Source organism: Furipterus horrens, unplaced genomic scaffold, assembly GCF_987537825.1.
Source record: "Furipterus horrens unplaced genomic scaffold, mFurHor1.1.pri manual_scaffold_9, whole genome shotgun sequence".
Lineage (NCBI taxonomy): Eukaryota > Metazoa > Chordata > Mammalia > Chiroptera > Furipteridae > Furipterus > Furipterus horrens.
In genome coordinates this window covers 6,889,973-6,906,380 of record NW_028327179.1, presented here as the reverse complement: position 1 = coordinate 6,906,380, position 16,408 = coordinate 6,889,973, and the positions used below count along the sequence as shown (strand labels likewise).

At 42.0% G+C, this 16,408-nt stretch overlaps 1 protein-coding gene across 1 annotated transcript in view; it reads right to left on the bottom strand.

Annotated features, from left to right (window-relative positions):
• The window catches only part of TBX20 (T-box transcription factor 20), a 40,160-nt gene that overhangs the window by 9,698 nt on the left and 14,054 nt on the right, over nt 1-16,408 (bottom strand). The window contains exon 6 of the mRNA XM_090287028.1: nt 10,318-10,394. Within this exon, the coding sequence (XP_090143154.1) occupies nt 10,318-10,394 (77 nt within the window). The remainder of the gene's footprint in view (nt 1-10,317; nt 10,395-16,408) is intronic.

The window sequence follows — 16,408 nt, the reverse complement described above, 5'->3', positions numbered from 1 at the left end:
ATTGCCACATTTCGGGAGCTACAGGGATTGGGCATCTTCCGGGATCAGTGTGCGCCTGTCTGCTGTGAGATAAAGCGAGTGAGTGAGGACGCACTATTCCATCATTTCATCATTTCCAGTGTTATTGAGAACTGGATTCTCAGCAGGAGAGGAAAGAGGTACAGGTGTCGGGTCAAGTTCATCCTGAATTGAATGGAAAGGAACAGAATGAACTCTTGCTGGCGTGTATCTGCAAGTGTGCATGCGCACATGGAGCACAGCCTGGGGCTGCGGAGGGGGATTGTGGAAGCGGGAGGCTTACGTTTTACTTAAAGTCAGAATCCCTGCTCCTTACATATGTCAAATATTATGTTTTTCTGCCATTTGAAAATGCAAATCTGGGAAATAGTAGAAAAAGTATTTTCTAAGTCCTCAACAACACACTCCATGTCTTAGGAGTGGGTAATACCTTCTTCCCAAAGGCCTCTTACACTCCCCTCTATAGGCCTGGCAAGTTTCTGTACCCTCGAGAACACACATTCAACCTAGTTTTCAAGCATTCATAATAGATCAGAAGATGGACAAAAATAACACAGATCATTGAGCTCTACAGAGAACCTTTAGAAAGTATGCATCTCTGAGTCGTTACTTGTCATCCCACCTGGTCCTTGCCCTTGCGGGATCTACAGGTTCTAAAAGGCCCCTAAGAGAATGTCTCAACCATCCCTGTAAAGACAGGAAGGATGACGTGCGGGCAGACATCGATCCCACCTGCTTTGCCACTAGTGTCACCACCTGGGCCTCAAAATAAAATTCTAAGTTTCTTCATTTCAACCCAGAAAGAGGAAGAATCATGCTAAGAAGGTAAAGTTTCTGGGTAGGAGTTGTCGGGGCTGCCAACATTCCCACAGCCCTTTAAAGCTCTAAGCCAGGGACCAGTGAAGTTTTTCTCTAAAGGCCAGAGAGTAACAGTCTAGGCTGTGCAGGCCTTGTGGTCTGCGTCAGGTTCAGGTACACTCAGCTCTGTCCCTGCAGCTGGAAGGCAGCCACGTACAATATACACTCTGAGGACTGTAACTGCTTTCATAAAACTTTATTTATAGACTATAAAATTCAACTTCATACTATTTTTGCATGCCACCTATTATTTGACAATAATTTTATTTAAAATTATTTTCATAATCCTCTCAGCCATTTGTAAATGTACAGACCGAGCTTAGCTTTGGGCCAGACCGAACAGGTGGCAGATGGCGGCGTCCTAACTCACGCTCTAACCCATGGACACCTGCTCAGAGGTGGGCTCCGCTGACCCCACACTGCTCCTAAAGCCTCGCTGCCTCAGACGCTCTGCAAGCCGGCTTGGAGCTGTGTGACCACCCAACACGACCTCCTTTCTAACAGCTGAAGTCATGATGAAAGACCTAGAAATTATCCGTAAACTGTGAGCCTCTTCAGCAAATCTGCCCAGAACACTTGCTGCTCCGTGGCTTGATGTAGCTAAAACGACTATAATTTCACAGAATATGAGATTTGTGACTTTCTTTCTTGAAGTCCCCTTCCTCGTCTAAACTAAGAGAGTATTTTTGAGCTCTGAGCAAAAAGGCCTGATTCCTACTGGGCGTGGGCTCAAATTTCATGTGTTTGAAAGTCCTATTTAATGCCAGGCTGTTTTAAAGATATTCTGTAGATGCTCAGTATGAGCTCTGAACCAATATGGTGAGACAAGCCTTTGTATTTAATTCTCTGCCCCGGTGATACGGCTGAGAAAACAAGGGGACCTCAGGAAGTTTGGGAGAATGCCAACACCTTCGCATTGTGGATATTTTAGCACAAACAGGAAAAGAGTAGGGGGAAGCACCAACCAGCACATCTGTCATCGATGGACAAGGAAGGGGGGTACCTGGAGAGGGAAGGGGGGAAAAGGCGTCTGTCGGAGCTTCCCTGAACCCCACCTCGTGGCAGCAGAGGTTAGTGATAAAGGCAGAGCTTGGAGCAGTTGGTAAGGAAAAGGCTCACACCCTGCCGGAGGCTGAGAGGAAGGAATCCCAGGGCAGCGCTCTGGGCCCGCACGTGGTGTCTCGGGTACCCAGGAGGGTACGGGGCCCCCAACCATGACCCCCTCTGGAGGAGGGCCCTGAAGTTGCTTTGCTGGGTGTGGGGGGGTGAGGGGAAGCTGCTGATTTCGGGCTGCAGCCAGAGAGGGCAGCTTAATCAATGTGACGTTAAAATAAAACTCCCTTCACAAGGCTATCTATCTCCCTCCACCCATGACAACCCCCTAAACCAAACAGAATAATTATACTTCCACGTTGGCAAAGTTACAAGTTTTAATTATTACCTCTTCTTTGGTCTGCGCCTAAGAGAGATTTAATAAAGATCCACATGCTTTTATTAAAAACTAATCTCAGCATCTAGCACTATACAAAAAAATCCCATTCTATAGACGAGCTAGAGAAAAATGATTGGACATTACAAAGCATTCAGCAATTCAAAAGAAGATTAATTTTAAAAAGCAGAACAAGTGGTCTGTTTTGAAACACTTATTGCAAGAAATAGGGAGAAATCTTATAAGTCAATCATTTATAATTTCACGTTTCCAGTGGATTTAAAAAGACCTTGTGTTGTTAAAGCAGGAAACAATCTGGAAATGTAAAAGCATGGTTGGAAAGGACAGAATAATAATTGTCACATTTTAAGAGAACTCAGTGAAGGCAGTAAATGGAATACTGGATGCTGCGGAAAACAAAATCGACAAATTAGAAGACTCATATAATAAATTCCCCCAAAATCAGTAAAAAGAGATGAAAAGCACTAAACAAGAAATAAGAGAAATAGGGACTAGATTCAGGAGATGTAACATATGCATAATAGGAGCTGCACAAGATCTGAAAAGACAGGACCAATCAGGAGCAAGGAGGAGGAAGAGGAAGAGAAAAAGAAGAACATTTTCTTGGGTTTAGTAATGACTTGAATTTTCAACTCAAAGGGTTTGATTATGTTGTAAACACTAACGAGAAAAATTTACAAGTAAATAAATACTGGTAAAAGTTCTGAATTTCAAAGAAAACCTTTTAAAAGCATTTTCTGCAGACAGAAAAAAAGTAAGTTTCCAACAATGGAAGACACTGAGTTTGGCATCAGCTTTTATTCCACAATGTTTAAGAGGCGGACAGCAAAGGAAGGTTGAAAGAATTCAAGGAAAAAGTCATTGGCGCTAGTCAGGTTCAAACTCAGTGTCAACAGATGCTCTCAGACAGAAACCTATAAAGCAGGTGCCCCCACGTCCTTCCACAGCCAAGGACTCCACACTTATCAACAGCTGAGAAAGAGTCAGAATACAGGTCCCATAGCTGGAGAGAGTATAGAATAAATGAGCAATAAACAATGAAGTGAATATGACTAGAATTAAAGTCTAATGACTGTGGTTGATGTATTGTGATCCTTATGTTAACATGAAGAAAAAGCTTTAAAAGAGATAAAGATACATACATCAAAATCTAGATTTCAACTCCCAGGTTATTTCAACCAAAACCATGGGTTGAGGGAGCGGTAGTGCAAAGAGGAATCATATACTAAGAATCTCCTATGTTACAAGAAAAGAAAATGTATAGTTTTATTCTTGACAATAACAGAAGTATCAATCCCATGATTATGCCTTTTAGAATTTAAAAACATAGTGATTAAAAAGAAATTACACAAACTAAACCGGATGTGAAGCTCAGCTGTTACAAAACATGTGAATTTGAATAAAGTATTAATCACCGGAGGCCTCTGCTCCCTCACCCAGTAAGCAGGAATGATAATGTCTTGTGAGGATTATTTTGAAGAATAACTGAAATGAAATGTGTGAAGTAAGTAGCTCCCTGCCTGACACATGGTAACTGTGGAACGTCAGCCATAATAAAAAGAGAGGACTTGATAAATATAACAAAAGACAGAAAAAAATAAAAGGCAAAAACCAATGGCTGAACTAAACAGAAAGCAGAAACCAAACCAATATCAAATAAAGCAGTTATCACTATACCTTGGAGATGAATTAAACTGTTCTATCAAAACACAAAGAGCTCCAGACATAATTTTTAATATTGAATATTAAAATATTATAAATATATCTGTTAACTTCAAAAAAAAAGACACATCAGCCCTGACTGGTGTGGCCCAGTGGGTTGGGCATCATCCCACAAACCAAAAGGTCTCCACAGGCCTGGGTTGCAGGCCAGGTCCCCAGCTGGGGGCGTGCGAGAGGCAACGGATCGATCTTTCTCTCTGCACGCTGATGTTTCTCTCGCTCTCTTTCTCACTCTGTTCCCCTCTCTCTAAAAAAAATCAATAAAATCTGTTTTTAAAAAGACACATCGTTATCTATTCAATAAATATTTGAGTGTTTTCTATGTACCAGGCACTTTTTCCAGGTTCTTATGATACAGCAGGAAACAAAAGATAAAGCAGAGAGCAAGTGAGCAGAAAGGCCCTAAGGCTGAGATGGGCCTGGGTCTGTTCAAAGAGAAATGAACAAGAGAGAAGCAGGTGAGTTCAGAGAGATACCTGGGAGGGTTGGGGTCAGAGTCTGTAGGATGTTTCAGGCCTTGTCTGGACTTTGACATTAAAGGTGACTTATTGGAGTGTTCCGGGCAATAGTGATGTGATCCAACTTCTTTTTTGACAAGATCATTTTATTTTTTTATTTTTAGAGAAAGAAGAAGGGAAGGAGAAAGAGAGGGAGAGAAACATCAATGTGTGGTTGCCTCTCGGGTACCCCCAACTGGGGACCCGGCCTGCAACCCAGGTGTGTGCTCTGACTGGGAGTCGAACCAGCAGCCCTTAGGTTTGCAGGCCAGCGCTCAATCCACCGAGCCACACCAGCCAGGGCAACAAGATCATTCTTATGGGTGTACTGAAAGTGGACTTAAGCGCAGAAAGCGTGGAGGTAGAAAGATCAGTTAGAAAATTCATGTCATAATCTAGGATGAGATGACCATGTTTTAGATAAGGGTGGTGGTAGCAGTGGGGCTGGTGAGAGGTCGTTGGACTCCTCTGGACGTGGGCCGTGAGAGCAACAGTGGAGCCAGGGATGGCTCCCAGCCTTTGGGCCAAAGCCATGGGAAGGATGCAGCTGTCCCGCAGGGCAGAGAGGCATGGAAGAATGCGGATAGGCGTCTGTGTTACATGTGTGAAATTTGAGGTCCCTCTAGGGGGAGCGGGACCACTGAAAGAAACAGCCAGTCAGATCTTTGACTACCGAGGCCAGAACGAGAAATGCAAATTTAACAGTGGTCAGCATAGAATGGTATTTAAAGATGAGCGACGGGGTCAAATCACCAAAAGGAGATGCAGACTAAGCAGAGAAGGGGTCCAAGGACTAAGACCTGGATGGAGGACGAGAGGAGGAGCTAACAAAGGGGAGGGAGGAAGAAGAGCCAATGAGGTAGAGTAAAAGCCAGAAGAGTAGGGGGTCTTGGAAGCAGAGAGAAGAGAGGAGGGAATGGACAGCTGTCTCAAACCCTGCTGAGAGGTCAAGTAAGATGGGGACTGAGAACTGACCCTTGGAGGCCATGGTGACCTGGACAAGGGTGGACTGGTGGAGGAGAGGTAGGGGTCAATGTCTAAAGGCAGGGTGGAAAAGAGGAACCGGAGAAGAGAACACACATGACTGTGTTTAAGGAGCTTTACTATAAGAAGGAGTAAACACCGAGAGAGCCAGTAACTCAAGAAACAAATGGGATCATGAGAAGGTTGTTTTTCTCTTGATGAAATAAACAAACAAAATTGAAATAGACTCATAAACACAGGGACCAGACTGGTCATTGCCAGAGGGCAGGGCATTTGGGGGACTGGGTGAAAAAGGAGAAGGTATTAAGAAGTACAAATTGGCAGTTACAAAATAGTCACAGGGGTGTGAAGTATAGCGTAGGGTGTACCGTCAATAATACTGTGATAACTACGTGTGGTGCCAGGTGGGTGCTGGAAGCGTTAGTGGGAACACCTGCATATAACTGTCTAATCGCTATGCCACACACCTGAAACCAATGCAAACTAATACGGAAAAAATAAAACTTTTTAAAAAGAAATGTCAGAATATCTGATAATACAAGAAAGAAGAGAGCGTATTGCTATAGTGACAGGTTTTTTTTTTTTTAATTAGAAAGCAAATAAAAGAAAGCAAAAATTTTATAAGAATTAAGACAAAGGGCATTAAGTGGGACAGAAGTTAAATATATATTTGGTAAATGATGGAACAAACTAAGAATGTAAACAATTCCCCAAAAGAATACTGCACCCAGATGACTAGATGGGCATGATTGTAAAATCTTCAGGTAAAGGATCACATCTCTACCATTAAACTGATCCAGGCAACAAGAAGGAAAATATTTTAGTTCCTCGGAACGAATTAGCACGAAACCAGATACCAAAAACTAACAGAGAAGGCAAAAAGAAACAAAGTCAAATCTCTGTTATGAAGATTGATACAAAAAGTCTAAAATAAAATGAGTAGATTAAAGCGAGCAATGCATTATGGGAAAAACATGCAATCCAGACAGAACTTATTGCAGGAGTACAAGGACGGTTCAACATTGACAATATTGTAATTGGTAATATTGTTATTTAAAAGTACAAGAGTAATTAAAATGGTCTCATTAGATACTAAAAGAGCATTTAATACAAATTCAAGTAAGATTCAAGGTAACAAAAAACTCTTAATTTGGGCGTAAAAGGTAAAGACATCTATCTGGGATCAAGAGCCAATGAAAACCATATATTATGATAAAACTCTAGAGGCATTCCTAAATATGTCCAAAACAAGAGAAAATGCTATCATCATTACTTTTCAATGGTGTCCTGGAAATTTTAGTCTGTGTAATAAAACAAGAAAAAGATATTTTTAAAAGCATAACTCAACAGACTCAAAGGAACAATTATTAAAAGTAATTTTTTTAAGTTCAATAAAATGGCAGGATGCCAGGGACATATAGAAATCAATAGCTTTTCACAGACTAAACTGAGTAGTTTTCTAATTAAAAATTCCATTTTCAAAAGCAAGTCTTCTCCCTGCTCCTCTCTGTCAAAAAGCCCTCTTACTCCAGTGCTGTCCAGCTGGAAGGTAATGTGAGGCACACGCAATTTTAAACAGTCTAGTTGCCACACTATTTAAAGGTGAAATTAATTTTAATACATTTTATTTAATCTAATATATAACCATAATATTTTTCAATATCTAAGTGATATTTTTAAACTATTATTGAAATATTTTTATTGTTTCTTCATACTAAGCCTTCAAAATCACTGGTGTGTGTGTGCGTGTGTGTGTGTGTGTGTGTACACAACCATCTCAACATTGAGTGGCCACATTTCCAGCCCTCTCTAGCCACTGATGGCGAGTGGCTATTGAACTGGACAGTGGAGTTCTAACAGACCTGGCCATGTGCCTAAAAAAATATCTTCAGGACTAACACTTGAAAACTCCAAAACTTTGAGAGAATTTAAGAAGTAATTTCGGTAAAAGGACAAATACCAGGCAGATTTCTAAAGAAATCTCAATACTGTAAAGAAACCATTTTTCTCCCCCCAGATTATACATTCAAAACAAGGCGAATCAGAATTCCAGTAATATTCTTTCTGCTTTGGTGGACAAGGCAGATTTCCTTTTACAAACGAGGGAGATGGTGTCCCTGAAGAGCAACGCTACACATGAGGCATGTGAGACATTCAGTATCTGAAGGGAACCTAGTCCAGTAGGAGCAGGGAAGCCGTAATGCCTTGCAGAGTGTCCCAAAGGTTCGTGCAGTTGTAGAGGGACTAAAACCCAAGATGATGGGTGTGGAGGGAGAAGGCATTTTCGCTTGGGTGGCCCACAGTGATTGTAAATCTGGACCCAGAAACTGGAAATCATTGAGGTCACACACTTAGAACATCATATTCAATTAGGTTAGAAAAGTGCCAATTCTGTCATCATGTCATAAAAAAGTGTGCTTTTCCCTCGGATCCCTTCTAAAGAAGAGTTCCCTGTATTGTTACAGATGGGGCTGCTTTCAATCAGTTACAAGGAGCAATTCAATTACTAGATGGTTTAGTGCAGTAACTGACTCCAGCCTAATTTAATTTCTTTAGGTCTCGAAAGATCAATTGATCTGATTTGTCCCATCCCCAAAGGCTGTTTAGGAAAAAATTCAGACTTAAATACCTGGAAATGAAATCCAAAACCTTGGCCGATTTCACACTATTTGGGTCCCATTGCAAACTTCCAGCTAAGACCTAAGATGCTGTCCTGGCCCTCAGACCATTGAAAGCTACTTAGCATTGCGTGCGTGTGCGTGGCTGCTGAAATCAGGGTGTTCATTCAGTAAGTGGAAAGTGTGTGTGTTGCAGGCATCACCCAAATCTGTCATTTGAAAAGGGCAGCCAGTCTGGGCACTCCTGTCTCAGGAGCGCATGTGCATCCAAGGGGCTATTTTTACTGCTGGAGTGGTTCGTGAAGACTATTAGAAGTAGGCTTGGATGGGGCAAAAGTTACGCTCTCCTCCTAAGATGAGAACCCTGCATTTATAAGCTCCTTTCATAAATGTTGACTTCCTTGGTTCTCGTAATAAACCTGTGGAGCGAGCAGAGTTATTTTCCCTATTTCCTAGATGACGACGAGAGACTCAGAGGTTAGGGGACTTCTCCAGGACCCCTCAACCAGTAAAAGGCAGAGCTGGGACTTGAACCCTTGACTTTGTCTCCCAATAGAGCACGCACACCCTTGATTTGAGAGAAAAGGTGTGACGGACGGACGCTATGAAAACTCACCCCTACTGCCCCCGCTGAGCCACTGTCTTTATTCTTGCCTGACGCCTGACTGATCCTGGAAAGGCTCACTGATGATAATCCCACCTGCAAGAGCCCGGTCTGAATCAGAGCCTCCAGCACTCCAGAAATAGATGACAAAGGTCATGCCTCTTGAGAGTAGCCTTTGTACACAGACTCAGTCATTCCCCACACTGGTGATGCCACATTCTCACTGAGCTGGGTCTCAAGGCCTCTTTGCCCACCTACATCCCAGCTAAGGAGAGAGCTGCCCACTTGCCTTTTCTGTTGTGGTGATGGATCATCGACCACAAACTCACGTCTCTTCCCCTGACCTCAACACTGCCCTCCCCCTCAACCGCTCCTGAAGCTTTTATTTCTACTCAAATTCCACAGTTCCTGCCCAATTTTCAGCCTCTCCTGCTGGCTTCCCTGCTCCCCCACCAAGCCTCTATATCTACTCCCCCCAATTAAAACCACCCCTCTATGCTGTGCCATGGGGGAAGGCTGAGGGCAGGCTCAGGCAGGTGCTGCTAAAACATGTAATTTTCCCTTCATTTGAGTTGCCAAGACAGGTTGGGAAGAAGTGGCCACGTGGTAGGTAAGGCAGAGTGTGGCGAAGTGTAGCAGCAGGTAGGAAAATCACATAAAGGTTTGGAGATAAAATCAGACAGGGGGCTGCTGCTTGGTGCTGCACCCCTCAATGAAGACCTCAGGCACAGAAAAGAATGAGCACAGAAGATGAATCAGATCTGAGGGTCTAACGTACAGCTCGGTGATTAGAGATAATAATACTATTCCATAACTGAAACTGGCTGACAGAGAACTTAAATGCTCGCACACACACAAAGAACAAGTATAGTAAGTTACACAGTATGTATAAGAGACACAAATAATCCTGTCAGTGTCTCTCTGAAAAGCATGCTTTCTGACATTCCTGCTGGGCAAACCATGGCTCGCAACAAACACGGTCAGCACTGGACACGTAGATGGTCTCCCACCGTGTGAACCATTTGAATTACGTTAAAAGTGGGGTAAGTTCCAGGCACATGATTGCCACCTGTCTTCTTAGAACTCCTGAGATGTGACAGCGCTCCTGTTACATAGAAGCAGTCTAAGCTACCTAGGTCAAATAGGTGCCTTGAATTAAATTACACCTCCTTTTATTTCAAAATTTCAAACTACCCTTGTATTCTTCGTGTTAGCAAATGTATGCAGTTCAGGGCCACAGCGCACCAAGATTCCATTTCTCTGCAGATTGCCCCTCGAGACGTGGAGCTTAATGTCATCAAGACAGCTGAGTCTTTGATAGCAAAGAAGCCCCATTGCTCACAGTTGAATAAACGTCCTGAGAGAAGAAACCACTTCACTCAGAAACTGAGCACAGAAGAGAGCTGGCTGTAGCAGCTCCCAGGGCTTAAGCGCTTGCTACAGAGACTTGGAGATTATATACAGTGAGGTTACGGGCCTCTGGCGTTGAAAGGAGTGTGTTCCTACCAACGCGTTCTTCTCCTTATCTTATCTGGACAAAGAAAGTGAACAGAAAATTCTCATTACCTCTCAATGTCAGTGAGCCTGGAGGAGTCTCGAAATCCTTTGGCAAAAGGGTTGCTGTCTATTTTCAGCTTGGTTATCTGGAAGGGGAAGAATGCGTAACACAACAATTATCATTTCTGAGGTCCAGGAAATTAAGAAAAAAATCATAGAACTGTTGTTCCTTTTCCATCGCGGCACCCCAAGAATACCCAGTGTCTCTCAGGATCATGAGAAAGGTCAAAATTGCAAGAGAGTTCACAGGAGGGACGGACATGATGGCAGGATGGTCCGGAAAGGCCCCAGAGAGAAGGAGGCATCTGAGAACAGGCTGGAGGTCAGCGACAGAGACAGTTAGGGGCGGGGCCTTTCACGAACATGTTGGCTGCAGTGGAAGTATTTCAGAGGCATGGTACCCAAGGGCTCTGTGGGGAAGTGGGGGAGCTGTCTGGGAGGCCGGCATCGGTGGGAAACAGGGACTAACACCAAGAACATTGCCTTATGCTGACTGGGCAACATCACCTGTTAATATCGTGGGCTCATATATATACCATGGTGGATAAAAAGATTAGATGGCCATTCATAGCTTCGTGTGCAATACCATACTGAGACACGTGACATAAATATATGCTATAGAGCTTTTAGGATACACATTTACCCCAGCATGCCCCTTCCTCTTACTAAATCAGACTCAGATGGGTCAGCCTTTTGTGATCCACCATGCAATGTTATTTATAGACTCTATGCTTATGTAGAAAAAATTATTTGCTAATAATAATCATGATTTGAAGTATTAAGTGCCTATGTTGGGCTAGTCATAGTTCCCACGGTATTAATATTAATGTGAAAAGATCCATTTGATCATACGCACTGCATCTCCAGAGAATAATAAATCAGGTTATGAAGCTAAAATACATAAATAAATAAAGTACTGATTAAAAGATACTTGGCTGGTAAAATTACTGAGTGTTAATGCTGAAAGGAACCCAGGAGACCTGACAAAAAGAACCACAGATCCCTTTAAAGAGAGTCACGGCTCATTTACATCAATACGAGAACCCACGTTATTCTTTAGAGACACACACAAAATAGTCTTAACCTGGGAAAAAAAGGGGTAGGTTGAGGCATGTCCCTCTGTTTCAAAGTAAGGAGCCACATAATCAAAATAGTTGGAAACGCTACTTTACCAAAAGCAACTTTTCCTCTCGTCAGAGTGTATCTACTGTGCACTGTAAGCCATTAACAGCTAAAGAATTGCTTTGGTTAATACAAAAGAAAAGCATATTTTTCCTTTGCAAGTTTTCCTGGTGTCAGCTAACCAATGTACAAGCTGCAAAGAAGCTATTTACCTCGCTGACAGTGGAAATTCCCACTCTTTCTTGACCAGAGAGCCTGCATTTCTGTCATTAACACTGGCGAGTTATAACAGTGATTCTTTGATAATATTAATTTTAAGGGCACTTGACAACGCCTGAGAAATGCTCCTTTTGAGCCCATGGACATTTACTCTAGAGCAGCCAGAAAGAAATTTTCTAATTTCCTTTTCGGCTTAGTAATGAAAAGTGGAAAACAGGGAAGGAGCTAAACTGGGTAAGTCAGAAATCTGTCTTAATGGCAGCAACAGCCACCAAGAGGTCGCACGGAAGGAACTGACAGGAAGCCCTGAGGTGGCCTCGGAAGTGTGACCCTCGGGAGGGGTTTGCAGAGAACCTCCTCTCACACACGGCCATGGCGCCCGAAGGGTGAAAGTCAGAGTCAGATTTGCTCTGAAGGCCAATTTTCGAGGCGAATGACGAAATTTTTACTTGTTTGAAATAAATTTATAAACATTTTCTAAAGCCCAAGCAGCCATTATATTCCAAGATTATATAACCCCAACATGATTTCCAATTCAAAGGAATTATGCCTCTTTCTACTGGGCAATTATAAGGAAAGATGCTTCATATTTCTAAAGTGCTTTAGAGATCATGAAACTGTTTTTGTCACAATTCAGCGACAAACAGTTAAGAGAGACTGATTACTTATCACGCCCTCTGGGGAATGCTGGGTGGTGCAAAGATAATGAATACAGGGTCCTTGCCCTAACGGGACTTCAGATGTATGGAGCCAGCAGAGGGACACACGGCTGACCAGAACGGGGCTGACGTGGGCTCCAGGGAAGAGGGTGGCATCACGTCCCCTGTAGTGTTCGAGACGTTCTGGGTGAGCCGAACCCAGATGGAAATCTCCGACTGAAACTGGGAGATGGAGCCATCAAGCAAAGGCTTATTTTAAGCTCACTTACTCACCACGAGCTCATCTGTAAAGTTAAAATGTAAATGGATTTACCAATGAACACAATTTTCTGGAGACAGTGGCAGATAAGACATCTGCTAGAAAAATAAAGGACTCTGTCGTCAGGGAAAGACAAATACCATGTGATTTCACCTATATGTGGAATCTAAAGAACAATCTAAACAAACAAAATTGAAATAGATTCACAGACACACACAGAGAGAACAGTGATGGCCAGAGGGGAGCGGAGGGTGGGACTCTGGGTGAAAGAGATGAAGGGACTGGGAAGTACAGGTTGGTAGTTACAGAACAGTCATGGGGAAGTAAGTACAGCATAGGAAATACAGTCAATGATGTTGTAATAACTGTGTGTGGTGCCAGGTGGGTCCTGGACGTATCGAGGGGAACACTATGTCAAGTATATGATTGTTTAACCACTAAACTGGTTACAATACAAAATAGAGTAAAATAAAATGAAAATAAAGAAAAACTAAGGACTTTGAAAGAAGTGTTTTGACACCATCTCTCTAAAACATGAAGCACGTTAAGCTTTGTATGAGTATTTACAAACTAAAAGGAAAGTATTAGCTATCCGTTCTCACTGAAGAATGACTTTCATCCTGAAAAGAATTTTGACAATTGCATTTGTTGCTTGTGGACTTGTCGTGAGAAATAAACACTCTCAACACACGTGTGATCTGTCTACTGTTGCCACACCTTACAGCCTTCACTTTGAATGAGGAAGGGAATTCAATTCAACATCCATTTTCAGATTCCTTTGGAATTTTCTTTCATTAAGAAAATTTTCTACTTCCAGAATCTTAAATACCTCCTTCATGAGCCTCCAGGGTAGCAAAGGTAAATTCTTTCTTTACATTTTGGTGTAACTTCCAACTGCAGGAAGGTTCAGAGACTAGTACCAGGTGCTCTCGTACACCTGACGTCCCAGCTGGTGGTTACAGCAATGATTTAACTTGAGTGCACTGGTTATAAAAGGAGCTCCAGATAATAACCAGGTATTTACATTCTCTATGTGTATATCCACATATATGCAAATTGCTAATTCGGGCCAAAACACACCCATTTTTTCATGTATTGAATTAATAATGTAGAACCCAATGCAGGTCCTAACCAAAAAGACTCACTCTTTCAGCATCTCCTTTATCTGTAGATAAATGTATGCATGAGTGGAGGACAGGTTTTGACACGGTCAGCTGTGCCAAAAAGAAGGGGACCTTTCCAGGGGTTGGCATTCCGTGTGACATCGGTGGTCCCTGACTACAGCCAAGGTTGCCAGCCGCAAGGTGAAATTGGCTCTCAGAGACCATTTCTCCAATTATCGGGACTAGATCTGTCCAAAGGCATTTAAAGATGAGACCTGACCTGCACTTCAACTCTGCAGCAGTGGTCTGCCTGCCCGAAAACAATGGATGACCTTTAAATCTTAAATTATAAAATAGTTTGTTGAAAGTATAACGTATTTAGCTTTTATCTAATAATGTAGACAGATGCAATCACCTCCTCGCCAAAACCAGAGGAAAAAAATAGTAAAAAAAGTCCCACTTTCATTACTTATAAATAAAATAACCAGCCACAATAAGTGAGATGCTTCTTCATAATTCGGTTGGAAACTTTGGTTTGGCTTTTAATAGACATTAAAATAACAGTTCTATCTAAAGTTTTAGAGATGGGAAAGTGATCTTGAATGAGTTTTAAAATTTTCTTCCTCTCTCTTATATTTCTTGTGCATAGAAAAACTCTAATATTTCTACTATCCTTAGTCTCTATTTAATTTGCTTCCTATATATTTTATTCTATATTTGCCACAGGATAGGCAGTACCCAAACATGATACAATGAGGGAAAAGCAGGAGATGTAGGGGGGCCTAGCAAGAACCAAGGATAACTTTAGAAATTTGCATAGGACTGAAGAAAATACTAACCCCATATACGTTTCCTAACCATGAGTTTTATTGGTCTTAGGAGGTTTATAAACCATTTCAAAACTGGCTTGAAACCAAATCAACCTTTGATTATTACTTTTTTTCTTTCTTGCTCGACTATTACTTGAATTTCATATATATATATGGCACTGTGCTAGGAGTCATGGTTTTAAAGGTCACTGCACAGAAATAAATGGACTATTTTAATTTGGCGACACTGTCAAAGTCAGTTTCCAGACCTCGACACTGACAGTGGTAACCTCCTTGGCCCTGCAGTCAGCCTGGTGCCACCAAAAAGGAGACATTAAGACCCAGAACATGGTTCTATCACTTGCCAGGTTTGTGACCCGTTAGGTGAGTGTATCAACTACAGTTGTTCCTCTCTATATCACGGTTCACTTATCGCGGCCTCACTGTATTGCGGGATTTTTAAAAATATTATATTTAATGATTTATCGCGGCTTTTTCGCTGTATCGCAGGATTTTGCGGTACTGTATACATATGTTGTTAAAGTTACGTAGGTTTAAGAGTGTAGAATATGTTTAAGAATGTAAGTAGTGTTTATAAAAGTGTGGAAAAGGTTAATAAGGGAGTGGGAAAGGTTAATAAGGGACTGGGAAAGGTTTATAAGTGTGTGGGAAGGGTTTATAAAGCCTTAAAATATATATAAATGCTAAAATAAATGTAAGGTTCCTACTTCGTGGATTTTCACCTATCGCGGGGGGTCTAGAACGTAATACCCACGATAAGTGAGGGATCACTGTACTCTGAACCCATTTCTTCATCTACAAAATGGGGCCAAGGGGCCCTTCTTCAGGGAACTAATGTCAGAATTAAATGGGATATTAAGAAAAAAATGTAGAGATTTTTCTAAATTAAAAGTAATACATCCAAACCATGAATTTCAGTTGGATCCTAGTTCAGTTGGGGGGGGGGGGTTATAAAAGACATTTGTGGGTCCATTCTGAAAATTTTAATATTAACTGAATCTTAGTCTTACTACTTTTCTTAGCTGTGATAAAGATATCGCTGTTACAAAAGTAATATTCTTACTGTCAGTATGTACTTGCAGAAGTATTGACAGGTAAAGTATCATGATACAGGCAAGTTAGTATCAAATGAGGGAAGGAAGGGGACGTGTGGATATATGCAGAGACAGAAATGGGACAGAGGAGGTTCAGTGGCAAAATGTTAATTTTTGCATCTGGATGGAGTACATGGTATTCATTTCACTATTTGTTTAACTTTTACATATTCGAAGATTTTCTAACTAAAAAGTGAGTGGGACAAAAAGAATCCAAAGAGTTAATGGCACTAGAGCAAATGGCCCCTGGGGGATGTAGCCAGTGCCCGCGGCCATTCTGACGGCCACGTTAGGACAGCTGTCATCTTGTCATACTGGTAGGTAAGCAGGGAGCACATGTTGAAAAGAAAAAAACGAACATGAAATGAACCTAAAGAGTTGAAATCCTCTAAAAAGGATGTCTTGGAGTCCCTCAGGGTCAGAAGCCAGGAGGACACCAGGCACCTGAGCCTAGAGGTTGAGGACAGTGACCACCTGGGGTCACATTCGATGAGTGCAGGTCGTTCACCCTGGATGAGCCAGTCAACTATCCATCCCTCCGTTTTCCAGCTGTATGAGGTGATGTAGAAATACCGTTGTCCCTATCATGTAAAATCACTGGGAAGATTAAATAAAACAATGCACTTTAAAGGGTGCCTTGCACATAGCAAATACCTACCTATTAGCTATTATTTTCATTATGTAGATAATAACCCCCTAGTCCCATGAACCGTGATAGGAGAAGTCCGGCCAGCATTTATGCAGCACTGCTCCTTCACCTAGTAAACCGCATCTAAGATGTTGTGCTGTGAAACTTCCTTTAATTTTGCTTTTA